This window comes from Narcine bancroftii, chromosome 13, assembly GCF_036971445.1.
Source record: "Narcine bancroftii isolate sNarBan1 chromosome 13, sNarBan1.hap1, whole genome shotgun sequence".
Lineage (NCBI taxonomy): Eukaryota > Metazoa > Chordata > Chondrichthyes > Torpediniformes > Narcinidae > Narcine > Narcine bancroftii.
The window spans coordinates 71,842,223-71,869,372 of NC_091481.1; the positions used below are offsets into that span (position 1 = coordinate 71,842,223).

At 46.5% G+C, this 27,150-nt stretch overlaps 1 protein-coding gene across 6 annotated transcripts in view; it reads left to right on the forward strand.

Annotated features, from left to right (window-relative positions):
* LOC138748355 (lethal(3)malignant brain tumor-like protein 2) overlaps positions 1 to 27,150 on the forward strand; it is a 96,276-nt gene that overhangs the window by 9,655 nt on the left and 59,471 nt on the right. For 5 of the 6 annotated variants that reach the window (XR_011347968.1, XR_011347970.1, XR_011347969.1 and 2 more), the window contains exons 4-9: positions 949 to 1,072; positions 2,687 to 2,766; positions 10,674 to 10,923; positions 19,793 to 19,926; positions 21,615 to 21,738; positions 23,821 to 23,900. Coding sequence is in view for 3 of the 6 variants with exons in the window: in XM_069908398.1 (XP_069764499.1) it covers positions 949 to 1,072; positions 2,687 to 2,766; positions 10,674 to 10,923; positions 19,793 to 19,926; positions 21,615 to 21,738; positions 23,821 to 23,900 (792 nt within the window). In the remaining 3 variants the exon portion in view is untranslated. The remainder of the gene's footprint in view (positions 1 to 948; positions 1,073 to 2,686; positions 2,767 to 10,673; positions 10,924 to 19,792; positions 19,927 to 21,614; positions 21,739 to 23,820; positions 23,901 to 27,150) is intronic. The other variant, XM_069908400.1, reaches the window with a different exon arrangement.

Genomic DNA, 27,150 nt, shown 5'->3' on the forward strand with positions numbered 1-27,150 from the left:
GACTGATTTTATATTCCTTGTCTTTTATTTTTATTCCTTTTATATTATTATCTATTCTTATCAATTCTGCTAGTAGTTCTATAGCTAACGCAAACAATAAAGGTGATAGTGGGCATCCCTGCCGCAAGCCAACCCGAAATGTTGACGGACGATTTCTCTCCATGGACGCTGCCTGTCCCACTGAGTTCCTTCAGCTTCTCGTTGATTGGTCAAGGTTCCAGCATCTGCAGTTCTTGTGTTTCATTAGTTCTCGACCTGTATTAATCTAACCTCATTGATTAGGGTCCTTTTTAAAAAAAAACACAAAAATCCAAGCAGTCTGATAAATCCCTGAGCCTGGGGTTTGATGTCTTGTTCACAAGGAGGGATCCACAGACCAGTGGAGCAACAGACTATCCAAATGTCTCAGCCAATAGGGTCAGCATGGCTATCATAATATTTTTACAGTGCCAGCTACCCGGGTTCAAATGTGGTGCTGTCTGGAAGGAGTTTGTACGTTCTCCCCGAGTGTGCGTGGGTTTCCTCCAGGTGATCAAGTTTCCTCCCACCCTTCAAAAATTATGTGGGCAACTACCTACATTTTGCTGATGTGTTGATGAGGGGCTCAAGCCTGAATCGTTGGTTATGTATCTTATCTTTGCTGTATAAAGATCGCTGTTAGACCAGCTGAGTTTCTCCAACATTGTTACTTTATTTCAATCACGGTGTCTGCAGACTTTAGTGTTTTACCTCTTTATTTATTTGCATGTGTACATTGAGTACAGATTTTTGCACGACTAATAAGTGGCAATTCTGCCTCATGCACAGGAAAAAGAATCTCAAGGTTGTATGTGACGTCATGCATATACTCTGGCAACAAATCTAAAATATCTCCCCTCAAATCTTGCCTGACCTGGTCATCTTGTCAGTTTTTGTTTGTGTAACGATTACTTTCTTCTTGGTGTACAGGGGAAGCCACCAACGAAGAAAGCAAAGGTGTTGAACAAAGCTCCATGGGTAGCGAAACGGGGGTATTTTCTGCCCAATCAATCTTTAGGGCTGGAGGCAAAGAGCATTCAGAGTGGCGGTTCTGGTAAGACTCGTAAAGTCTGGAAACAGATCAGCAGCCAAGAGGGACTAATTCCCACGGATCTGGCTGTGTTTCCAATTACTGTTCATCAAAAAATTATAAGGGGGGGGGGAAGGGCTTGGTGGAAAACAAGTAAAAACACAAAGGTGGAGAAAATCAGCAGGTCAAACAGTGAACTTTATACAGCAAAGACAAAGGGATAGAACCAACGTATTGGGCTTGTGCCCTTCATCATGTTATGATACCTTGATGTATAAAGTTCACTGTTTGACCTGCTGAGTTTCTCCAGCATCGTGGTTTTACTTCACCCACAGTGCCTTCAGCCTTTCGTGTTTTACTAATGGTGACAAACAAGGATGAGATTCTCCCTCAGCTGCAGGGACCCAGGTTGGATGCTGACCTCTGTTGGAGTTTGTGTCCATGGAAGCATCTGCCCACATCCCAGAGATTTGCTGCTCCTTGGCAAGTGGTAAAAAATAATCAAATGTGGTGAAGGGGCATCCCAGAGAAAATAAGTTACAGTGCTTTGGGAAAGGGGCTGATGGGATTGATGTGCCTGGTTTCAGCAGGGATCTTGTGGGCTGAATGGCCTCCTGTACGTTGTGAGAAAGCTTTTCAAGAAGTGCTCATTCTGCAGATACTGAGAGCATCAAGAGGTGTTTCAGCTGTCGGGGAGGATCAGATGAGACCACATTTGTCGTTATCTATCGATTTAGAAGTAAAACCTGGTGTGGATGTACCTGAGCGCCATGAGACCTCTTGGTCCTTGTGGCCTGTTGTAATGTTCTGTTAGCTAGCTCTGCCAGGTTTCGATGTGAAAGTAGGAGATGATCTAATAATTGGAACAGTCTGCGCTACAGCGCCAGAGATCAGGACCTGGTTTTGAATCCATGGATATCTGAAAGGAGTTTGTCCATTCTCCCTGTCTGCTTGGGTTTTCACCAGGGGCTCCGGTTTTCTCCTACTGTTCCAAAGCGTAGCAGAGGTCAATCATGTGTAATTTGGTGACGTGAACTTGTGGGCCGAAATAGCCTGTTACCATGCTGTATGTCTAAATTTAAAATACAAACTAATGGTTTTCATCGTCCTGTTGAATAATTAGTGAGACTATCTCTTTTTCCCAGGACAAGAGAGTGGGAAGGCCTGGATGATATGCAAATAAAATCCTGTTGAAGTGGGGTGCCGCTGGAGCACCCACCCAGAGTCCACGATACCGCTGTTTTGGCCCTTTCTCCAGTTGTCTCCAGTAAAGCAGCTGTTATTACCCTGTCCAGACAGACAGCATCTCACTGGCTGCTCCAATCTATTGATTGGAGCTCGAATCGGGTTTGGAGTGGTGACATATTAAAACAGAAATTCAGAAAAGGCTTGGCACATCAGACTGCTTCTGTGGGGAGAGAGGCAGAGATTTTGGGTGTGAATCCTTCATCTGATGAGACTCAAATGTAAAACAAAAACTTGGATTCTCTTTCCCCAGATGCTGCCTGACCTGTGGCTTTTCCAGCATTTATTTTTGCTTTTGTTTCAATTTAATAGCAAGTTTGTTTTTAACGATTGCAATAATAAAAGAGATTTTATTTAAATGTTTTGCTTTCTTTATTATTTCTTTCTTTCAAGGTGCCGACCAAAGGTTTGAGTTGGGGAAATGTATTGAAGAGCAAAACTGCAAAGCTGCCTCAGATAGCTCCTTCAAACATGTGAGTTAAAGGGTCTGTCTCCCATTTCCCCCCCCCCCACCGCCCCTGCTCTGTCCCCACCTCACTCGGGTTCCCCCCCTGCCCTTTCGCATCCTGAATCCAACACCTGGTACCCTTCAGCCAGTCTCTGCAGTCCACAGCCTGATGCAAGCCCTTGGCTGCAGTTGCCACCAGCAATTAATCTCCCTTAACAAAAACTTGCTCATGTTCTTCTTGCATCAATTAAAGGTAAAACTAATATAACAGGTTTGTATAATTTAATCAAATTAGTATAGATTGATAAAGTAACAAAAGATCCGATTTAGTGCAGTGAATTAAAGATTAGTGCTGTTTGATTCAAGACTCCTTTATTGCTTGTAATAAAACGGTACAACATTGCATGAAGTTTGCTTTAGTCTTCTGTAACATAGACAGATTTGCCATCAGCAGAAATTAGTGTCTGGAACTGAACATTGTCCACTGATTGCAAAATGCTTTGGACAAACCGGGGGCTGCACTCTGTCTCTCGGATAACCAGAGAACCAAGCAAGAGAAACCAAGCAGCTCGTGTGCCTCTCTTTCTGAATTTTAAATATACCTAATTCATAAATAAGTCAATAGAACATTAGAGAGCATAGGGAGGCACAGAAACATACACTTCATCCCATTTTGTACACAGCCAGTCCCTTTACCCGAGTTCACACCACACCCCTCTGAACCTGCAGTCTCCACGTATCTGTGCAGCGCATCACCTGTCCACATTTCTATAGTTTGCTCTAGCAGCTCATTCCATACACTACACCCCACCCCCCCCACCCCACCCACTGAAGGTCCCCTTCAAGTCCCTTTTAAATCTTTCCCCTCTGACCTCTGATCTAAGTGTTCGAGTTTCAGGAGGTCAGTAAGAAGAGACATCTGCAGATGGTGGGGTCTGTTGCAGTGCTCTAGATTCAGATTTACACATTCTGAGGCAAGAGCTATCACTGTTTCTTGCTTTATCTATTCCACATCTTCACAAGGAATGTTAGAGTCATTAAAGGTATCACATAAGCAACTCTTCAAGTTTTTCTTTGTTATCATCCAATTCTACATGTACAACGTGACGAAACAGTCAGGCAGCAGTTCCTCTGGTCGTTCACCATTCTCACTGCCCATGGGAAGAAGCTGTTCCTCAGCCTGATGGAGCTGGCTCTGATCCTCTAGTTTTTCTTCCCCGACAGGAGCAGCTGAAAGATGCTGTGTGCAGGGTGGAAGGGGTCCTCGATGATTAGTGCGCCCACTTTAGACAATGACCCTGATAGATCACATTGATGGAGTGGGGGGGGGAGGTGGGAAGAGACACCCCAGTAATCCTCTCTGCCACTCTTGTCATCTACGCAGACATGGGGATAACATACAAATGCCTTACAGACAGCACCGGATTTGAACACTGGTCCCAATTGCTGGTCTGTAAAGGTGTTGAACACTAAGGTGTTGAACTAGGCGCTCTCCACTCTCTCTGCTACAGAAGTGTTGATGTGTAGTGAAAGATGGTAATTCCTGGTCCTCCTGATCCACGATCATCTCCTTCATCTTGTCCACATTGAGGCTCAGCTTGTCATTCTCACACCTTTTTATGAGAGTCTCCACCTCTTCTCTGCAATGCGACTCACCGTTGAGCAAACTGTTCCAGGGGTTTGCACAGGTCCCAAATAACCAATTCGTTGTGGGGAAAATCACATCATTGCAAACATAGATAGCTTAAATTGTTTGGGTTTAAACATCCATTTATCGAAGCTGTTTAATATTAAAGAGTTTTCTCCGTAAATGAGTTAAAGTGGATGAGGGCAATACAATAAATCCAACTCTATCCACTGCATTTCCCAGAATGCTCTATCAACCAAGGGAGGAGTAATCAGTTGTTCGATAATCAGCATTTCCTATTGTTTGAAGAGGATGACCGTCCCTCCAATAAGCCACCACCTTGCACGGTGATAGCCCTTCCTAAGATGGCCGCAATGTGATGTTGGTTCAGAAATTAAGTTGCTTTGGAACTGAACCGATGAGGTATTGTGAGATTATTTTAAAAAAGTGTTGCTAAAATAAATGGGAAGTGAGAATATTTGGCATTGAAATTACCTGGAAGTTCATTGATAACTGAAACCCCTGTCTTTTCCAATGAGGTGTCATTGTCTTGTTGCTGTTCCTTTCCCAAGAAATTGTCTTCATAATATGTTTGATACTTTCTGTTGAAGTTAATTTGTTACCTGCTGGGATGAAGGAAGTTGCCAGAATTACATTGTTGCTCCGCAACTGAGAGTTGGTGGGTTTTAAGGATGGAATTACTGTTGCTTAAATTTATATTTGATTTATTTTGCCTTGGAGTTGTGTCTGAGTTCTGGAAAGGAGGTGATTATCGGCAAAATCATAATTTATTGTCACGAGTGTGTCACAAAATTCCTTGTTGCGAGGTAGCATCTCAGTGCAAACGTTTATGTACAAAATAAATAAAAATGATGCCTGGAAAAGTCCAAATAAAGCAGGGTCATTGTCCATTCAGGAACACTGCCTCTTATGGAGTGAAGTCTGGTGCTCGTGGTGTCGCAGGCCGAGTTAACCAGCCTCTGGAGTTTTTTCTTGTCTTGAATGTTGGCACTATTGTAGCAGGCAGTGATGCAACCAGCCAGAATGCTCTCCATGCTACACCCATAAAAGTTTCTGAGAGTCTTCAGTGACCTTCCGAATCTCCTCAAACTCCTCATCCTGATAATGATGTTATCAGATTGAAGGATTTATAGTTTGCAACAATTTCCCTGTCTCTCCCCTCTCCCACCACTTTATTTTGCTCAGCTCATGGACAAAGGGTTCTAAGATATAACTATTATCCCAGCCCAATTAAAACATGTCCTATGGAGTGTGATTAAAATGAAAATTATTATATATTAGTTTTAAATGTGTTATGAGATGTGACACTGTAGCCAATTATCTGTTCAGCAGTTTCCTGGGTTACAGAAGATCTTGTGTAAATTTGACAGTGCCAATTGTTTTGACTCTGCTAACCTTTCAATATCTTCACCAGCTCACTCAGTAGACATTTGCCCACAGAGAAAGCCAATTACTTCTCCAGACTTTCATGTAGATTAGGTCGAATGTAATGAGCCTTAGATAGGGTCGACAGCCAGAATCTTTATCCAGAGTTGCCACACACTATTGAAGCAAGATGGCGGCATGGACCCATTCCACAGCGGCTACTCTGGACAACCGTTGCACCAGAAACTCACAAGCTGGTGCCATGCACAGCTTTTGATTCAAGGAGATTGGACTTTGGATCATTGACTCAGGTGTTATAAAAGGAAAGCGCTGAACATGAGGATCCGAGTTGATGCTGTGAAGTTGCAGAGAACTCGACCACTGAAGAACTGAGATCCAGGTGCTGCCTAGAGAGGAGATCGAGCCACTATGTGTCATTGTGTCCTGGCGGCTTTTCAGACTCTACAGTAATGTCGTGGATGCCTGATATCGGGGGTAGAGAGGAGAGAATGGAGCGGCAGAGTTGGAATAATGTCCAGTTGCGATTGGAGTCTTGGAGATGTAGCAAGTTCGGAGGCTAAAAATGTGTGTCCTGGACCTCATGGTAAAGTCCGGAGGATGAGTTGTCCCAGGTCTCGGGGGCAGACGACACTGGTGTTTCTGAGAGCTCTGCGAATTATGACTGATTTTCCCTAAACACTGGTGGACTTTTTCAACATCTTGTCCTGGAGAGGTCGCTGACCTGAACTGGGAAGGCCACATGACTAGCAGCCCATAGCGGCCCCTCAGGATCAGGGAATGTTCTTCTCCACTTGAACTGACGAACATTTTTAACATCTAGTTTGCAACCAGGCTTTTTTTTTATTTTTCACACCATAAACCACATTGACCATGATGCATACATTTTCCCTTTCAAATATATACAGTGCCATTTTCTCTCCCCCCACTCCTCCCATCCCACCCTCCCTACCTCCCCCCCCATCCATTTAAAGTACAAAATCTAAGATACATTAAACCAGTCAAACAATGTTGTCATTCAATAAAAATAAACAAGAAATTCCACTGAGTCAATTCTTTTCATTTCCTTCTCCTTTCGTTAATTTAGGTAGTGAATGTCCCCGGTAGGTTTTCTCTATTGTGTTTCATGTAAGGCTCCCATATTTGTTCAAATATTTCAATATTATTTCTTAAACTATATGTTATTTTTTCTAATGGAATACATTTATTAATTTCTATATACCATTGTTGTATTTTCAAATTATCTTCCAATTTCCAGGTTGACATAATACATTTTTTTGCTACGGCTAGAGCTTTTTACCCCCTCCATAAATCTTCGTCCGCGAAGCCAAGCCAAAGAAGAAAGAGCTATCTTAACAAATCTTTTTTGTGCACCATCCAAATCAAGTCCAAATTCTTTGTTTTTTATGTTACTTAGGAGGAAGATCTCTGGGTTTTTTGGTATATTGTTTTCTGTAATTTTATTTAATATTTGGTTTAGATCTTCCCAAAATTTTTCTACTTTCTCACATGTCCAGATTGCATGAATTGTTGTTCCCATTTATTTTTTACATCGAAAACATCTGTCAGATACTGTTGGGTCCCATTTATTTAACTTTTGAGGTGTAATGTATAGCCTGTGTATCCAGTTATATTGTAATTTGCAACCAGGCTTGTGTTATTGTTTAATCTCTGAACAATTATTTGTTTTGTTTATGTCAAGCAGCTTTTTAAAATCAAGAACATTGTCTCCTCATAATTTGTTAAAATGACAACAAAATGCACCTGATACCTGACACTAGAGGGCATGAGGCGAGAAGGGGAGAAGTTTAATATGATGGAGAAACTTGGCAGCATCGATGGGACATAAAGAATAACCAAAGTTTTGGGCCTGAGTCTTTCGTCAGGGATGCATTGACCCCAGAATATGCAGATGATCTTGTTTAAAAGGGCAAGTTTTTTTTTTACATAGAGTAGTGGATCCCTGGATCAGGCTGGCAAGGGTAGTGGTGGAGGAGACATGATTAGATGATTTAAGAGGCTGTTAGACCTATGAATATGTTGGAATATGGACCATGTTCAGTCAGAGGTTTCAGTTTGATTTGTTCAGCGCTGTGATCGTGGGGTGAAGGGCTCTTCCCGTGCTGTAGTGTTGTGTTCCACAGTACAAGTTCCTCCAGTTGGTGTGTGATGGAGCCTTCATACGATACCAACATCATTCCTCAGTTTGGTAACTGATTCTTTTGTGGATGCCAACATTTTGGTAATGCTTTTTGAAAAATCTGTGAGCCAAGAATTTTTTAACATACAGCATGGTAACAGGCCCTTCTGGCCTGTGCTACCCAATTTACACCCAATTAGCCTTCAGTCCCTCTACATTTTTGAATGGAGGGAGGAAACTGGACCCACTGGGGAAAACCTACTTAGTTACAGGGAGAACATACAAACACCTTACAGACAGCGCAGGATGTTAACGCTGATCACCGGCGCTGTAACCACGTGGCACTAACTGTGCTGCCCAATGAACCAGATGTTACAAAAATCAAGCCTCTGTTTCTTTACACTTTGGCATGAAGCAAAACTGTCATTTCTGATCCAGGGAAATAACAGATGGATTTGGTGTGAATTTGTGGGTTTAGCCACTCTCTGTAGATGCACCTTGTTGTAATTCTCTGCCCCAGCTACATTGAGAACAAACCTATCTCTGTGAATGGTTGTGTCAAGGATTTGTTAGTTGGACACCTCAAATTTGGTCAGCCCACCTGGAGAACGACACCTCATACACCAGGCTGCTGTTCATCGACTTTAGCTCAGCGTTTAATACAATCATTCCCCGGAGGGACTGGGGAAGGTGTTCTCTCTGGGAATTGACTGTATCCTGAACATCCTACCGGAAAGACCCCAGTCTGAGTTGGTAGCAGAATGTTGAGCCCCATCACGCTGAGCCCTGACGCACCTCAAGGCTGTGTGCTCAGCCCACTCCTGTTCATGCTACTGACCCATGACTGCATCCAACAGTGTCATCAAATTTGCAGATGAGACAAGTCGTTGGCCTTATCAGCAACAAGGATGAATCGCCTGTAGAGAAGAGATGGAACATCTCATGAAATGGTGCAGGAGTAATAACCTGAGTCTCAATGTGGACAAGATGAAGGAAATGATCATAGATGTCAGGAGGACCAGGGACAACCACCGTTCATTACACATCAACTGCTCTGTAGTGGAGAGCACCAAGTTCCTTGGAATTCACTCATCTCGTGATCTATCGTGAATACTCAACATCTCCTCACTTGTCAGGAAGGCACAACGGCAACTGCCCTTCCTGAGAAGACTGAAGTGGGCAAGGCTACCAGCCGCCATCATGTCAACCTTCTATAGGAGATCTAGCAAGAACGTCCAGGCCAGCTGCATCACAATGTGGGTACGGTTACTGGGTATTTATCTCTGACAATAAATTGGAAATCTGTCAGATGCTGCACAAATAAGATTCTTATTGGGAGATAGACAAATGGGCCTTGGTGAGAAGATGGATCAACATTTCCTCCAGTATTGGTCTCTATTGATTCACTGGGGTTGCAAACCAATGTCGAACTTACTCTGCTATTTTCAAAATTTTTAGGACTGCCAGGGTGGTTCCCTTGCCGAGGAGCCTGTAACCAGGGGTTACAGACTCAAAATAAGGGATGGTCATTTAGAAGTAAAATGAGAAGAAAGTTCTTCGTTCAGGGATGCTGAAGTTTTGGTATTATCTGCCCTGGAGTTATTGCTTGCATTTGAAACTGAGATTCTCCTGTGCATTAGAGGAATATAGAGAGAGGGCAGGAAATGGAGCTGAGGTAGAAGATTAGTCATGATCCTGGTGAATGGCAGAGTAGGTTTAAGGATCATGTGCCTCTTCCAGCATCTGTGGTTCGCAGTCTTGTGTTATCCATGTGTGCAATAGATTTGTCGTCTTTTATCCCCTGACATTGTTTCTACCCCAGTCTATGCTTCCCAATGTGTTAACCATAATAACCATTTACGGAATGGAATCAGGCCATGTTGGACCAGTTCACTGATTTTGTGCACCCTCTTCAGGCATTGGTCCCGGTAGATCTTCATTCAATAACGATGGACGAATGAAACAACATTTCAAATCGATTTCCGAGAGCAGTGACAAACCCAGTTGTTACAGTGTGGTACAAAATCTAGGGTTTGGCGTCTTGGCCACATTGAAGTTCTTTAAATTTTTTTAACTGTTTAAAACAAAATGTAATCTAGACATACAGCATGGCAACAGGCCCTTCTGCTCCATGAACCCATGCTGCCCAAAGGGGTGTCTTTTATCTGTTGGTCTGCTCTCCTCCCCCTCCTATTCTCCACTCCTCCTCCCAGCCTTTGAATACAGACGACTGCCTTGCCTTTTTGCTCAGGCCTTGAGGAAGGACTCAGCCCCGAAATGTCAGTAATATCTTAACCTCCGATAAATGCTGCAAGACCTGCTGAGTTCCTCCAGTATCTTTGTTTCTGGTACAATCATGTGTTTCACGCCAAGGTTAGCAGAGCTATTCCCTTTGGAGCAAAGAAGGATGAGAGGTGATGTAATAGAAGCTGGGAAGATTCTGCGAGGCATGGACAGGGTGGACAGCCAGCACTGTTTTCCCAGCTCAACAGTACCAAACACCAGAGGATGTCTCTAGAAGGTGGGGGTGGAAACTACAGGGGAGACACCAGGGATAGATTGGTAGAGGCTGGAACCATCGGGACATTTAGAAGATGCTCAGAAGGCAGGAAAACTAGAGGGTTATGGGTGTGAGGTGGGTACAATTTAGATCATTGAGTAGGTTTATGTAGGTCAGCACATCTTGGGCCAAAGGGCCTGTACTGTGTTGGAATGATCTACGTGCTTCCCTGACCCTACTTTCTCCCCATTGCTTTTTCAGCCTCAGAATGATACCAGAATGACCTTTGTAGGCAATAGTGAAGAAGACTTTGAGCTGTTTGATGGCTGCGATAGTGTGGAGGAACACAGCAGCACGAGTAGCAGCAATGGGAACTTCACCTCGGAGGAATCGAGTGACGAGAGCACGGAAGGGCAGGAGAGGGACCAGCGGCATGATTTGGAGTCTGAGTCAGTGGCGGGAATGGCAAACGAAGACGAGGAGTCATCTGTCGATAGAGATCCTGGAATGGGTACGTTGTTCAGTGATCGTTCCCAGTTCTCGCACCCCATCCCATCCCTCTGTCTTCTTTCCTCCAGTCCCCCCCACTCCTCCCTCTGTTTGCTGCTGTGCCCTCCCTCCCTTATCCACCTATTACCTCCTGCCTGTGGGACCGTGCTCCTCCCCTTCCCCCCCACCCACCATTTTATTCAGGCGCCTCCCTACATTGTGTTCATACTTTGATGAGGGGCTCAAGCCCGACTCATTGATCATGTACCTTTATCTTTGTTATATAAAGTTCGATGTTCATCCTGCTGAGTGTCACCAGCATCGTGTTTTTACTTCAATTACGGCGTCAGCGAACTTCAGAGTTTCACTCCAAAAATGAATAACTGACAGGAATCGTCTCTAAAATTGTAGTGAGGCTGTTTCATAGAATATTGGGAAGTGCCTTTGGTTCCAAGGGTAGTGGAACCATGGGATTCACCTCCTGCATTGGATAAGGAATGTGAATCAATTAAAACTAAGCTCACTAAATTTTCAATGGGGGCAGACCAAAACGTCTTGCAGTAAATGAATGAGAACACCCCGTTCTCCTATTTCTGTGAAACCCCCTCCATCCCATCTCCTCTTCCCCATTTTTTTTTAACTTTATTTATTCGTTCAAAAAACAAATAATATATGACATATACAACAATTAACCATAAACATGAACGTTATTTTTTATATATATAAAAAAAAGAGAAAAGAAAAGAACCCCCCCCCCCCCCTTCAGCCAACTCTCCTAAGGAGAGCCATAAGGAAAGAAAAAATAAAAAATATTAAAGAAAAATTAAATATACATATTAAGATCTAATCAATGTAAATTGAAATGTAAATATTCTGAATATAACAACCACTTATTAATAAAAAAATTATAATTATCATGCTAAACATATGTAATTTTTCCCATTATTAAACAACATTTCATCTCATGCCATCTATGAATATCAATCATATTTGTATCTTTCTGTGTACTAGCAATACATTTTTCCACTACGGATAAAGCTAAATATACAAAAGCAAGCTGAAACTTACCTAATCCCAAGCCTTTCAGAGGTTGCAAACTACCCAATAAAAATACTGTTGGATCTAAAACTATTTTAATCTTATACAGGTATTCTAAAAACGATTGAATTTTCTTCCAAACAGATTGTATATGTATACATGACCAAACAGCTTGAAAAAAAGTTCCAACCGTATCACCACATCTAAAACACAAATCTGATTTATTAAAACCATACTTTTTTAATTTTTCAGGTGTTAAATATAATTGATGTAAAAAATTATAGTTAATCATTGCATAACGTGCATTTATCAATCTAGTTACACTATCATAACAAATATCTAACCAATCATCTTCGGAAAAAATAAAACCAGTATCCGCTTCCCATTTACTTTTAGATCTATCCCAACCCTTTTTATCCATACCATCCTGTAATATTTGATACATAGATGAAATATAACCCTTCTCTGGTACCTTCATAAGAAAAGTCTCAAATTTAGTCATTTCAGGTAAAATCATATCTCTACCAAAGATCGAATTTGATAATATAGAAACAAAGAATTCTTATCAATACCAAAATCTTCCCTCATCTGATTAAAAGATTACCCCTAGAGCCTGTCATTTTATTTTTATTTTTCTTTATCCATAACTCTAACCCCATTATTATAGAACCATAGAATGTCCCTTTGACCCTTCTAGTCTGTGTTGAACTTTTTTTCCTTGTCCTACTGAACTGCACCCAGTACATAGCCCTTCATACCCCTTCCATCCATGTACCGGTTCAAATTCCTCTTAAATGTTAAAATTCAGCCAGCATTCACCACTTCAGCTGGCAGCTCGTTCCACACTCCCACCCCTCTCGCTGTGAAGAGTTTCCACCTCATGTTCCCCCTAAACATTTCCCCTTTCACCCTTAACCCGTGTTCTCAGTGGTAAAAGCCCTATCTACATTTACTTTGTCAATCCCCCTCATAATTTTAAATATCTCCTTCAAATCCAACCTAATTCTTCTACTGTCCAGGGAATAAAGTTCTTACCTTTTTACCTTTGCCTGTAACTCAGTTCCTACCTCCATCTCTTTTCTTCCACCACCCCCCCCCCCCCCAACCGTCTCCTTTCACAGAGCCAAAATCAATTCTCACCTCTCCTCTTATCATATCCAGTTAACACCTTTTGACTCTTTGGTCTAGACTCCTTCCCCCTTAATCTCTAGTCTTTCATCTAGATACCTGCCAGCCTTTTGCTTCTACCTTGAAGAAGAACTCAAGCCAGAAATGTCAATCTATCTTTACCTCCTGTGGACACTGTGTGACTGGCTGAGTTCATCCAGCATCTCTGTGTTTTCACTTTAGACCAAAGGCAGAAAACTGGCATTAAATTACTGTAATGCACCATGGACAATATAGATAAATCACATAAAGGGTGGAAAATAGTCACAGATGAAGTCTGAACAATAATAAAAAGTGACATTTCAATAGAGCCAACATTTATTTACTGGTCCTTGAACATTTATATTTAGACCAGTTCGGGGAGGCTCAGTTGGACCAGTTCGGGGAGGCTCAGTTGGACCAGTTCGGGGAGGCTCAGTTGGACCAGTTCGGGGAGGCTCAGTTGGACCAGTTCGGGGAGGCTCAGTTGGACCAGTTCGGGGAGGCTCAGTTGGACCAGTTCGGGGAGGCTCAGTTGGACCAGTTCGGGGAGGCTCAGTTGGACCAGTTCGGGGAGGCTCAGTTGGACCAGTTCGGGGAGGCTCAGTTGGACCAGTTCGGGGAGGCTCAGTTGGACCAGTTCGGGGAGGCTCAGTTGGACCAGTTCGGGGAGGCTCAGTTGGACCAGTTCGGGGAGGCTCAGTTGGACCAGTTCGGGGAGGCTCAGTTGGACCAGTTCGGGGAGGCTCAGTTGGACCAGTTCGGGGAGGCTCAGTTGGACCAGTTCGGGGAGGCTCAGTTGGACAAGTTCGGGGAGGCTCAGTTGGACCAGTTCGGGGAGGCTCAGTTGGACCAGTTCGGGGAGGCTCAGTTGGACCAGTTCGGGGAGGCTCAGTTGGACCAGTTCGGGGAGGCTCAGTTGGACCAGTTCGGGGAGGCTCAGTTGGACCAGTTCGGGGAGGCTCAGTTGGACCAGTTCGGGGAGGCTCAGTTGGACCAGTTCGGGGAGGCTCAGTTGGACCAGTTCGGGGAGGCTCAGTTGGACCAGTTCGGGGAGGCTCAGTTGGACCAGTTCGGGGAGGCTCAGTTGGACCAGTTCGGGGAGGCTCAGTTGGACCAGTTCGGGGAGGCTCAGTTGGACCAGTTCGGGGAGGCTCAGTTGGACCAGTTCGGGGAGGCTCAGTTGGACCAGTTCGGGGAGGCTCAGTTGGACCAGTTCGGGGAGGCTCAGTTGGACCAGTTCGGGGAGGCTCAGTTGGACCAGTTCGGGGAGGCTCAGTTGGACCAGTTCGGGGAGGCTCAGTTGGACCAGTTCGGGGAGGCTCAGTTGGACCAGTTCGGGGAGGCTCAGTTGGACCAGTTCGGGGAGGCTCAGTTGGACCAGTTCGGGGAGGCTCAGTTGGACCAGTTCGGGGAGGCTCAGTTGGACCAGTTCGGGGAGGCTCAGTTGGACCAGTTCGGGGAGGCTCAGTTGGACCAGTTCGGGGAGGCTCAGTTGGACCAGTTCGGGGAGGCTCAGTTGGACCAGTTCGGGGAGGCTCAGTTGGACCAGTTCGGGGAGGCTCAGTTGGACCAGTTCGGGGAGGCTCAGTTGGACCAGTTCGGGGAGGCTCAGTTGGACCAGTTCGGGGAGGCTCAGTTGGACCAGTTCGGGGAGGCTCAGTTGGACCAGTTCGGGGAGGCTCAGTTGGACCAGTTCGGGGAGGCTCAGTTGGACCAGTTCGGGGAGGCTCAGTTGGACCAGTTCGGGGAGGCTCAGTTGGACCAGTTCGGGGAGGCTCAGTTGGACCAGTTCGGGGAGGCTCAGTTGGACCAGTTCGGGGAGGCTCAGTTGGACCAGTTCGGGGAGGCTCAGTTGGACCAGTTCGGGGAGGCTCAGTTGGACCAGTTCGGGGAGGCTCAGTTGGACCAGTTCGGGGAGGCTCAGTTGGACCAGTTCGGGGAGGCTCAGTTGGACCAGTTCGGGGAGGCTCAGTTGGACCAGTTCGGGGAGGCTCAGTTGGACCAGTTCGGGGAGGCTCAGTTGGACCAGTTCGGGGAGGCTCAGTTGGACCAGTTCGGGGAGGCTCAGTTGGACCAGTTCGGGGAGGCTCAGTTGGACCAGTTCGGGGAGGCTCAGTTGGACCAGTTCGGGGAGGCTCAGTTGGACCAGTTCGGGGAGGCTCAGTTGGACCAGTTCGGGGAGGCTCAGTTGGACCAGTTCGGGGAGGCTCAGTTGGACCAGTTCGGGGAGGCTCAGTTGGACCAGTTCGGGGAGGCTCAGTTGGACCAGTTCGGGGAGGCTCAGTTGGACCAGTTCGGGGAGGCTCAGTTGGACCAGTTCGGGGAGGCTCAGTTGGACCAGTTCGGGGAGGCTCAGTTGGACCAGTTCGGGGAGGCTCAGTTGGACCAGTTCGGGGAGGCTCAGTTGGACCAGTTCGGGGAGGCTCAGTTGGACCAGTTCGGGGAGGCTCAGTTGGACCAGTTCGGGGAGGCTCAGTTGGACCAGTTCGGGGAGGCTCAGTTGGACCAGTTCGGGGAGGCTCAGTTGGACCAGTTCGGGGAGGCTCAGTTGGACCAGTTCGGGGAGGCTCAGTTGGACCAGTTCGGGGAGGCTCAGTTGGACCAGTTCGGGGAGGCTCAGTTGGACCAGTTCGGGGAGGCTCAGTTGGACCAGTTCGGGGAGGCTCAGTTGGACCAGTTCGGGGAGGCTCAGTTGGACCAGTTCGGGGAGGCTCAGTTGGACCAGTTCGGGGAGGCTCAGTTGGACCAGTTCGGGGAGGCTCAGTTGGACCAGTTCGGGGAGGCTCAGTTGGACCAGTTCGGGGAGGCTCAGTTGGACCAGTTCGGGGAGGCTCAGTTGGACCAGTTCGGGGAGGCTCAGTTGGACCAGTTCGGGGAGGCTCAGTTGGACCAGTTCGGGGAGGCTCAGTTGGACCAGTTCGGGGAGGCTCAGTTGGACCAGTTCGGGGAGGCTCAGTTGGACCAGTTCGGGGAGGCTCAGTTGGACCAGTTCGGGGAGGCTCAGTTGGACCAGTTCGGGGAGGCTCAGTTGGACCAGTTCGGGGAGGCTCAGTTGGACCAGTTCGGGGAGGCTCAGTTGGACCAGTTCGGGGAGGCTCAGTTGGACCAGTTCGGGGAGGCTCAGTTGGACCAGTTCGGGGAGGCTCAGTTGGACCAGTTCGGGGAGGCTCAGTTGGACCAGTTCGGGGAGGCTCAGTTGGACCAGTTCGGGGAGGCTCAGTTGGACCAGTTCGGGGAGGCTCAGTTGGACCAGTTCGGGGAGGCTCAGTTGGACCAGTTCGGGGAGGCTCAGTTGGACCAGTTCGGGGAGGCTCAGTTGGACCAGTTCGGGGAGGCTCAGTTGGACCAGTTCGGGGAGGCTCAGTTGGACCAGTTCGGGGAGGCTCAGTTGGACCAGTTCGGGGAGGCTCAGTTGGACCAGTTCGGGGAGGCTCAGTTGGACCAGTTCGGGGAGGCTCAGTTGGACCAGTTCGGGGAGGCTCAGTTGGACCAGTTCGGGGAGGCTCAGTTGGACCAGTTCGGGGAGGCTCAGTTGGACCAGTTCGGGGAGGCTCAGTTGGACCAGTTCGGGGAGGCGCAGTTGGACCAGTTCGGGGAGGCGCAGTTGGACCAGTTCGGGGAGGCGCAGTTGGACCAGTTCGGGGAGGCGCAGTTGGACCAGTTCGGGGAGGCGCAGTTGGACCAGTTCGGGGAGGCGCAGTTGGACCAGTTCGGGGAGGCGCAGTTGGACCAGTTCGGGGAGGCGCAGTTGGACCAGTTCGGGGAGGCGCAGTTGGACCAGTTCGGGGAGGCGCAGTTGGACCAGTTCGGGGAGGCGCAGTTGGACCAGTTCGGGGAGGCGCAGTTGGACCAGTTCGGGGAGGCGCAGTTGGACCAGTTCGGGGAGGCGCAGTTGGACCAGTTCGGGGAGGCGCAGTTGGACCAGTTCGGGGAGGCGCAGTTGGACCAGTTCGGGGAGGCGCAGTTGGACCAGTTCGGGGAGGCGCAGTTGGACCAGTTCGGGGAGGCGCAGTTGGACCAGTTCGGGGAGGCGCAGTTGGACCAGTTCGGCGAGGCGCAGTTGGACCAGTTCGGGGAGGCGCAGTTGGACCAGTTCGGGGAGGCGCAGTTGGACCAGTTCGGGGAGGCGCAGTTGGACCAGTTCGGGGAGGCGCAGTTGGACCAGTTCGGGGAGGCGCAGTTGGACCAGTTCGGGGAGGCGCAGTTGGACCAGTTCGGGGAGGCGCAGTTGGACCAGTTCGGGGAGGCGCAGTTGGACCAGTTCGGGGAGGCGCAGTTGGACCAGTTCGGGGAGGCGCAGTTGGACCAGTTCGGGGAGGCGCAGTTGGACCAGTTCGGGGAGGCGCAGTTGGACCAGTTCGGGGAGGCGCAGTTGGACCAGTTCGGGGAGGCGCAGTTGGACCAGTTCGGGGAGGCGCAGTTGGACCAGTTCGGGGAGGCGCAGTTGGACCAGTTCGGGGAGGCGCAGTTGGACCAGTTCGGGGAGGCGCAGTTGGACCAGTTCGGGGAGGCGCAGTTGGACCAGTTCGGGGAGGCGCAGTTGGACCAGTTCGGGGAGGCGCAGTTGGACCAGTTCGGGGAGGCGCAGTTGGACCAGTTCGGGGAGGCGCAGTTGGACCAGTTCGGGGAGGCGCAGTTGGACCAGTTCGGGGAGGCGCAGTTGGACCAGTTCGGGGAGGCGCAGTTGGACCAGTTCGGGGAGGCGCAGTTGGACCAGTTCGGGGAGGCGCAGTTGGACCAGTTCGGGGAGGCGCAGTTGGACCAGTTCGGGGAGGCGCAGTTGGACCAGTTCGGGGAGGCGCAGTTGGACCAGTTCGGGGAGGCGCAGTTGGACCAGTTCGGGGAGGCGCAGTTGGACCAGTTCGGGGAGGCGCAGTTGGACCAGTTCGGGGAGGCGCAGTTGGACCAGTTCGGGGAGGCGCAGTTGGACCAGTTCGGGGAGGCGCAGTTGGACCAGTTCGGGGAGGCGCAGTTGGACCAGTTCGGGGAGGCGCAGTTGGACCAGTTCGGGGAGGCGCAGTTGGACCAGTTCGGGGAGGCGCAGTTGGACCAGTTCGGGGAGGCGCAGTTGGACCAGTTCGGGGAGGCGCAGTTGGACCAGTTCGGGGAGGCGCAGTTGGACCAGTTCGGGGAGGCGCAGTTGGACCAGTTCGGGGAGGCGCAGTTGGACCAGTTCGGGGAGGCGCAGTTGGACCAGTTCGGGGAGGCGCAGTTGGACCAGTTCGGGGAGGCGCAGTTGGACCAGTTCGGGGAGGCGCAGTTGGACCAGTTCGGGGAGGCGCAGTTGGACCAGTTCGGGGAGGCGCAGTTGGACCAGTTCGGGGAGGCGCAGTTGGACCAGTTCGGGGAGGCGCAGTTGGACCAGTTCGGGGAGGCGCAGTTGGACCAGTTCGGGGAGGCGCAGTTGGACCAGTTCGGGGAGGCGCAGTTGGACCAGTTCGGGGAGGCGCAGTTGGACCAGTTCGGGGAGGCGCAGTTGGACCAGTTCGGGGAGGCGCAGTTGGACCAGTTCGGGGAGGCGCAGTTGGACCAGTTCGGGGAGGCGCAGTTGGACCAGTTCGGGGAGGCGCAGTTGGACCAGTTCGGGGAGGCGCAGTTGGACCAGTTCGGGGAGGCGCAGTTGGACCAGTTCGGGGAGGCGCAGTTGGACCAGTTCGGGGAGGCGCAGTTGGACCAGTTCGGGGAGGCGCAGTTGGACCAGTTCGGGGAGGCGCAGTTGGACCAGTTCGGGGAGGCGCAGTTGGACCAGTTCGGGGAGGCGCAGTTGGACCAGTTCGGGGAGGCGCAGTTGGACCAGTTCGGGGAGGCGCAGTTGGACCAGTTCGGGGAGGCGCAGTTGGACCAGTTCGGGGAGGCGCAGTTGGACCAGTTCGGGGAGGCGCAGTTGGACCAGTTCGGGGAGGCGCAGTTGGACCAGTTCGGGGAGGCGCAGTTGGACCAGTTCGGGGAGGCGCAGTTGGACCAGTTCGGGGAGGCGCAGTTGGACCAGTTCGGGGAGGCGCAGTTGGACCAGTTCGGGGAGGCGCAGTTGGACCAGTTCGGGGAGGCGCAGTTGGACCAGTTCGGGGAGGCGCAGTTGGACCAGTTCGGGGAGGCGCAGTTGGACCAGTTCGGGGAGGCGCAGTTGGACCAGTTCGGGGAGGCGCAGTTGGACCAGTTCGGGGAGGCGCAGTTGGACCAGTTCGGGGAGGCGCAGTTGGACCAGTTCGGGGAGGCGCAGTTGGACCAGTTCGGGGAGGCGCAGTTGGACCAGTTCGGGGAGGCGCAGTTGGACCAGTTCGGGGAGGCGCAGTTGGACCAGGTGTTTGCTACTCCCACCCTGGGAAAAAGGCTCTCACTGACCACCTGATCTATCTCTCAGAATCTTGTAGACTGCTATTAAGTCTCCTCTCATCCTTCTATGCTCCAAAGAGAAAAGTCCCAGCTCTGCTAACCTTGCCTCATAAGACTTGCTTTCCAATCCCTGCAACATCCTGGTAAATCTCCTCTTCCCCTTCTCCATAGCTTCCACATCCTTCCTGTAATGAGGTGGCCAGAACTGAACACAACACTCCAAGTGTGGTCTCACCAGAGATTTGTAGAGTTGCCACATGACCTCTTGTCTCTTGAACTTGATCCCCCAACTTATGAAGCCCAGCACTTCCTCACCTGTTTCGGTTTTGTTGTTTAAAATTGTGCTGTTCTTTTGTTTTCAATCATTGAAGCGATCTGCGAGTTGTGTGGCATTAAAGGAGTCCGGGAAACTTTCTATTCCAAAACGAAGAGGTTCTGCAATGTCTCTTGTGCACGGAGCTACTCTTCCAACTCGAAGAAAGCCAGCATCCTGGCCCGCTTGCAGGTTAGTTATCACCACCTCTTGGCCAGTCCTAAGACACAACCAGCTATGTCCAATGTTTCCACGTGAACTGTTCTTTGTTCTTGTAACTGTTTAGCTCAAGGTCAGGGGCACTGTTCACTGAATTCCATGAATAGAATCATAGAATATTACAGCACAGAAACAAGCCTTTTGCCCTTCTCGTCTGTGCCAAATTATTTTACTGCTTAGTCCCACTGACCTGCACCCAGTCCATAGCCCTCCATACCCGTCCCATCCATTTACCTGTACAGATTCTTGTTAAATGTTATAATTCAGCCCTTATTCACCACCTCAGCTGGCAGCTCATTCCACACCCTCACCACTCTCTGTGTGAAGAAGTTCTCCCTAATGATTTTTAATTATTTTTTAGACCTGCAGCACAGTAACAGGCCCATGCCGCCCAATTACATTGTATTGACCTGTAACCCCTGATACATATTGGACAGTGGGATGAATCCAGAGCCCCTGGAGGAAAACTCACTCAGACGTGGGGAAAACGAACAAACTCCATACAGACAGCGTGGGATTAGAGCCCCGATCACTGGCGCCGTAACAGTGTTGTACTAACTGCTGCACTATTTGTCACCCTAAACTTTTCCCCTTTCACCCTTCATCTATGCCCTCTGGTCTGTATCTCACTTACCCAAGGTGATACAATGGATGCCATTGTAGAATCCGCAAAAATGACAGCTGTAGAAGTTAATCTCTGACATCTTATGATGTGGAGCTGAACATCTGTAATGGTGACCAGCTGAATGATGTCAAAATGCAGCCGGTTCTTTGGTCCACACCATATTCATGCCCTCGGCAAAACGTTTGACTCCTACCTGCCATTCTGAGTCCACTGCTGTTCATTGAGGAAAAAAAGCCAACCCGAAATGTTTATCTTTATTTCCACTGAGTTCCTTCAGCTTCTCGTTGATTGTCAAGGTTCCAGCATCTGCAGTTCTTCTGTTTCGTTAGTTCTCGACCTGTATTAATCTAACCTCACTGATCAGGGCCCTTTTTTAAAAAAAAAAAACCACAAAAATCCAATCAGTCTGATAAATCCCTGAGCCTGGGGTTTGTTGTCTTATTCACAAGGGGGGAATCCACAGATCAGTGGAGCGACAGACTATCCAAATGTCTCAGCCAATAGGGTCGGCATGGCTATCACAATGTTTTTACAGTGCCAGCGACTTGGGTTCGAATGTGGTGCTGTCTGGAAGGAGTTTGTACGTTCTCCCCGAGTGTGCGTGGGTTTCCTCCAGGTGATCAAGTTTCCTCCCACCTTTCAAAAATTATATGGGCAACTACCTACATTTTGCTGATGTGTTGATGAGGGGCTCAAGCCTGAATCGTTGGTTATGTATCTTTATCTTTGCTGTATAAAGATCACTGTTAGACCAGCTGAGTTTCTCCAACATTGTGATTTTACTTCAATCACAAATCATGGTGTCTGCAGATTTTAGTGTTTTACCTCTTTATTTGTTTGCATGTGTACATTGAGTACAGATTTTTGTATGACCAATAAGTGGTAATTTTGACTCACCAACAGGAAAAAGAATCTCAAGGTTGTATGTGATGTCATGCATATACTCTGGCAACAAATCTAAAATCTCTCCCCTCAAATCTTGCCTGACCTGGTCATCTTGTGTTTGTGTAATGATTACTTTCTTCTTGGTGCACAGGGGAAGCCACCAACGAGGAAAGCAAAGGTGTTGAACAAAGCTAAATGGGCAGCGAAACGGGGGTATTTTCTGCCTAATCAATCGGCAGGGCTGGAGGCAAAGAGTACTCAGAGTGGCAGTTCTGGTAAGACTCGTAAAGTCTGGAAACCGATCAACAGCATAACCGAGAAGGACTAATCCCTGCCCCCCACCCCACCATCCCGAGCAAGGTGTGGTTTTACGGATCTGGCTGTGTTTCCAATTACTGTTCATCCAAAAAATTATAAGGGGAGGGGGAAGAGCTTGGTGGAAAACGAGTAAAAACACAAAGGTGGAGAAACTCAGCAGGTCAAAACAATGAACTTTATACAGCAAAGATTACCAGGCACATGCCTACATTTTGTTTTTTTTTTGATGTAGGGTCCAAGCCTGAAATGTTGATGTCCCTTTTATCTTTGCTGTGTAAAGGAAATGTTTGACCTACTGAATTTCTCCAGCATCATGTTTTTACTTCACCCACGGTGCCTGCAGTCTTTCGTGCGTTACTAACGTTGACAAACTAGGTGGTGGCACTGCCTCAGCCGCAGGGATCCCGGTTGGATGCTGATCTCTGGTGGAGTTTGTGTCCATGGGATCATCTGCCCACATCCCAGAGATATGCTGCTCGTTACACCTCCCTTGGCAAGTGGCAAAACAATCAAAAGTGGTGAAGGGGCATCTGGGAGAAAAAGTAACAGCACTCCAGGGAGAGGGGGAAGTTGAAGATCCCAAGATAAAGGAATAGAAGTAGACCATTCAGCCCATCATCTGCTTGGCAAATCCACCCTGAGCTAAATTGTTCTCCCATCTAGATCCAATTACTGGCCTTTTCCCCCATATCCCTTGATACCCTGTCTAATTAGATACCTATCAATCCCCTCCTTAAACTCCCTCAGTGATCGAGCCTCCACAGCTGTGTGTGGAAATGAATTCCAGAAATCCACGACCCTCTGTCTAAAGAAATTTCTCCTCATCTTTGTTTTAAATAGGTACCTAATTCTAAGACTGTGCCCTCTTGTCCTGGATTCACCCACCAAGGGAAACATTCACATCTACTCTGTCCAATCCTTTCAGTATTTGAAATGTTTCTGAGATCCCCTCTCATTCTTCTATCCTCAAATGGGGCTTATGGGATTGTTGTGCTAGGTGTCAGCAGGGATCTTGTGGGCTGAATGGCCTCCTGTATGTGGTAAGTTAGCTTTTCAATAAGTGCCCATTCTGCGAACACTGGGAGGTGTTTCAACAGTTGGAGGGAGGAGCTCATGAGACCACATTTGTCATTAACTATTGGTTTAGAATGAAAACCTGGCGTAGCTCTACTGGGCACCATGAGCCCTCTCAGTTCTTGTGGCCAGTTTTATTGTCTCATTTGGCTCACTCAGCCAGGTTACAATCAGAAAATAAGAGCTGAGCTAATAGTTGGAACAATTAGTATTCTTAGCACCAATGATGGGGAATGGGGTTCCCATCCCGCACTGTCTGAAGGGAGTTTGTACGTTCTCCCTATCTGTGTGGATTTTCCCCAGGACTCTGGTTTTCTCCCACTGTTCAAAAATGTAGCAGAGGTTGTAGATCAATGACGTGTAATTGGACAACATGGGCTCGTGGGCTGAAATAGCCTGTTGTCATGCTGTATGTCAAATTTTAAATTTAAGTTTGTATTTTAAATTTAAACTAATGGCTTTCAATGCCCTGTCGAATAATTAGTGAGACTACTCCTTTTTCCCAGGCCTACAAATAAAATCCTGTTGAAGTGGGGTGTCGCTGGAGCACCCACCTAGAGTTCATGTTGCTGCTGTATTGGCCCTTTCTCCAGTTGTCTCCAGTAAAGCAGTTGTTATTACCCTGTCCAGGCAGACAGCATCTCACTGACTGCTCCAATTTATTGGTTGGAGCTTGAATCGGGTTTGGAGTGGTGACGTATTAAAACAGAAATTCAGACAAGGCTTGGCACATCAGACAGCTTCTGTGGGGAGAGAGGCAGAGATTTTGGGTGTGAATCCTTCATCTGATGAAGAGACTTGGATGTAAAACACAAACTCTTTCCCCAGATGCTGCCTGACCTGTGACTTTTCCAGCATTTATTTTTATTTTTTATCAGGTTAACAGCAAGTTTGTTTTTAAATCTTCCTAATAAAAGAGATTTTATTTAAATGATTCGCTTTCTTTATTATTTCTTTCTTTCAAGGTGCTGACCAAAGGTTTGAGTGGGGGAAATATATTGAAGAACAAAACTGCCAAGCTGCATCAGTTAGCTGCTTCAAACATGTGAGTGAAAGGCTCTGTTCCCTCCCACCCCCTTGCTTTGTCCCCCTTGCTCTGAGTCCCTCCCCCTCCCCCCCCTCCCCCCTGCCTCTCTGGGTCTCCTCTCCTCCCATTTTGGGTCCTTGCAGCAGTACACTAGTCATTGACCACCAGGCAGAATACTTTTCTTCACTACTACTCTCTGCTTTCTTCCTACAAGCCAATTGTTTTAACCATACAGCTAATTTTCCCCTGATCCCGTGCCTCATGACTTTCTGGATGAGTCTCTCATAGGGGACCTTGTCAAATGCCTTGTTAAAATCCACGTAGACCACATCTACCACCCTACCCTTATCAATTTCTTTGGTTACCTCCTCTAAAAGATTCAAGAGTTATTAATTCCTCTCCTGGAAGTAATGAACCAGATAGAAGAAACAAAAAACTTGCCAGATTTATGTAAAACAGCAATAATTACAGTAATACCAAAGACGGGGAAGGATCCATTAAGACCAGCATCATATAGACTAATATCTCTACTTAATTCAGACTATTAGATCATAGTGAATTTATTAGCAAACAGATTGGTCAATTGTGTACCTAAAATAGTAAAACAAGATCAAACTGGATTTATTAAGAAAAGACAAACAGCGGATAATGTCTGTAAACTTATTAATTTAATTCATGCAGTTCAAGGAAATAAGAAACCAACAGTGGCTGTTGCTCTAGATGCAGAAAAAGCCTTTGACAGAGTAGAGTGGAATTACTTATTTAAAGTATTACAAAAGTTCAATCTACCAGAAAAATATATAAATTGGATTAAAGCATTGTATAATGAACCGTTGGCGAAGGTAACAGTAAATCGATATGTATCGAGTCACTTTAAATTAAGTAAGTCAAATGGACAGGGATGTCCACTATCCCCCTCACTGTTCGCCTTAGCAATAGAACCTTTGGCAGAACTGATAAGAATAGAAAATTAAATAAAGGAGAAGGAGTATAAAATCAGCTTATTTGCAGATGACATCATAGTATACTTAACAGAACCAGAGGGATCAGTAAAAGAATTACATAAGAAATTGAAGGAATATGGAGAAATATCAGGGTAGAAGATCAACGCAAATAAAAGTGAAGTGATGCCAATGAGTAACGCAGACGATACAGAATTTTAAAAAGAATTTAAATGGCAAACACAAGCAATCCGATACCTAGGGATCAGGTTAGATAATAAATTAAGCCACTTGTACAAACTAAATTATCAGCCACTAATAAAGAAATTGCAGGAAAAAAGACATAACATTGGAAAGAATTACCACTAATGTTGATAGGGAGGGTAAATTGCATTAAAATGAATGTGTTCCCAAGGATACAATACTTATTTCAAACATTACCAATTCCCTTAACAGAAAAATTCTTTAAGGAACTAAAGATTAATAAGGAAATTCTTGTGGAAAGGGAGGAATCTGAGGGTAGCGTTAGATAAATAAGCAGAGAGGTAAAATCAAGGTGGTTTACAGTTACCAAATTTTAGAAATTATTATAGAGCCGCACAATTAAGGTATTTATCAGATTTTTACCAGACAACGGAAAAACCAGACTGGACTAGGATAGAACGAGATAAAATAGGGGAAAAAGTACTGGAACATATACTTTATAAGTGGGATGAAAAGCTGGTGCAATATAAAAACTCACCAGTACTGCATCACTTACTTGATACATGGAAGAAGATCCACTTGGAAAGGAAAAAAACGAATTATCAAATACCAAAATTACTATTGACGCAAAATCCGCTAATCCCTTTTACAATAGACAACCTTTCCTTTAGAGAATGGGAGAGAAAAGGAATCAAAAGAATAGAAAACTGTTTTTTGGGAAATAATTTATTAACATTTGAACAGTTGAAGTATAAATATGGAATAACTCATGATACAATGTTTACATATCATCAATTGAAAGCTTATTTAAAGGATAAATTGGGAAACAGCTTGAGATTACCTGAAGGAAGCAGCTTTGAATATGTGATTACAGACACAATGATAATTAAAAGATTTATAACCAACATGTACATTAAGCTGCAAGATAAGGAAAATGAAATAAACTATAAATCTAAGCAGAAGTGGGAAATGGATTTAAACGTACAGATAAAAAATGAAGTATGGGTAAAGTTATGTTCTGGAACTATGAAGAATACAATAAACACAAGGTTACACATGATGCAGTATAATTGGTTACACAGGTTATATATCAGTCCTCAAAAATTTTAAAAATGGGATTCAATATTATCTGATAGATGTTTTCGCTGTAAGAAAGTAATGGGAACAACATTTCTTGCAACTTGGGCATGTACGAAAATAAATACGTTTTGGGAAGATACATCAGATACTAAATAAAATTACAAAAAATAACATACCAAAAAAACCAGAGATATTTCTTTGAAGTAACATAAGAAGTTGAGAATTAGGCCTCAAATTTGCACTCAAAGTGCAAAAAATATTCATTGTGATAGCCTTAACTGTAGCAAAAAAATGTATAATGTCAACTTGGAAAATGGAAGAGAGCCTGAGTATACAGCAATGGTACATGGAAATGAATAAATGTATTCCATTGGAAAAAATAACATATAATTTAAAAAATAAAGTCACAATGCTTGAACAAATTTGGGAACCATACATGGAACATATCAGAGAGAGCTTGCCTACAACCTCCATCCCCTAAAATGAGAATGAAAATGATAAGACAAAACGACTTGATTCAGTGTGTAATAAATAGATGACGCATTTTTCTTGTTTATTTTCCTTTGTGTGAAAATATTTTTTTATTGTTTAATTGTATTGTATATGTTGAATATGAGTTTTGGAGGGGGGTGGGTAGAGGGGGGACGGAGGGAAAAGGGGGGGAAGAAAAGACCACTGTGTAAATTTAATGAGATATGTTTGTACATATTTTGGTTGATATGGTTCACAGTGTGAAAAATTAAAAAAATATAAATAAATAAAAAGATTGTCTATAATTCCAAGGATTCTCCTGATTACCTTTTTTAAACAAGGGGACTACATTTTTCATTCTCCAAACCTCCGGCACTTCCTTTGTGCCCAAAGAGGATTCAAAGATCATAGCTATTACCCCAGCTATTTCTTCTCTTGCTTCCCACAGCATCCTGGGGTATATTGCATCTGGTCCCTGGACTTTAATGCTTTTGAGAAGATCAACACTTCTGCTTCCTTAATCTCCACATTGATCAGCAGACAGGCCTGTTCAATTTCCACCTCACCATTTC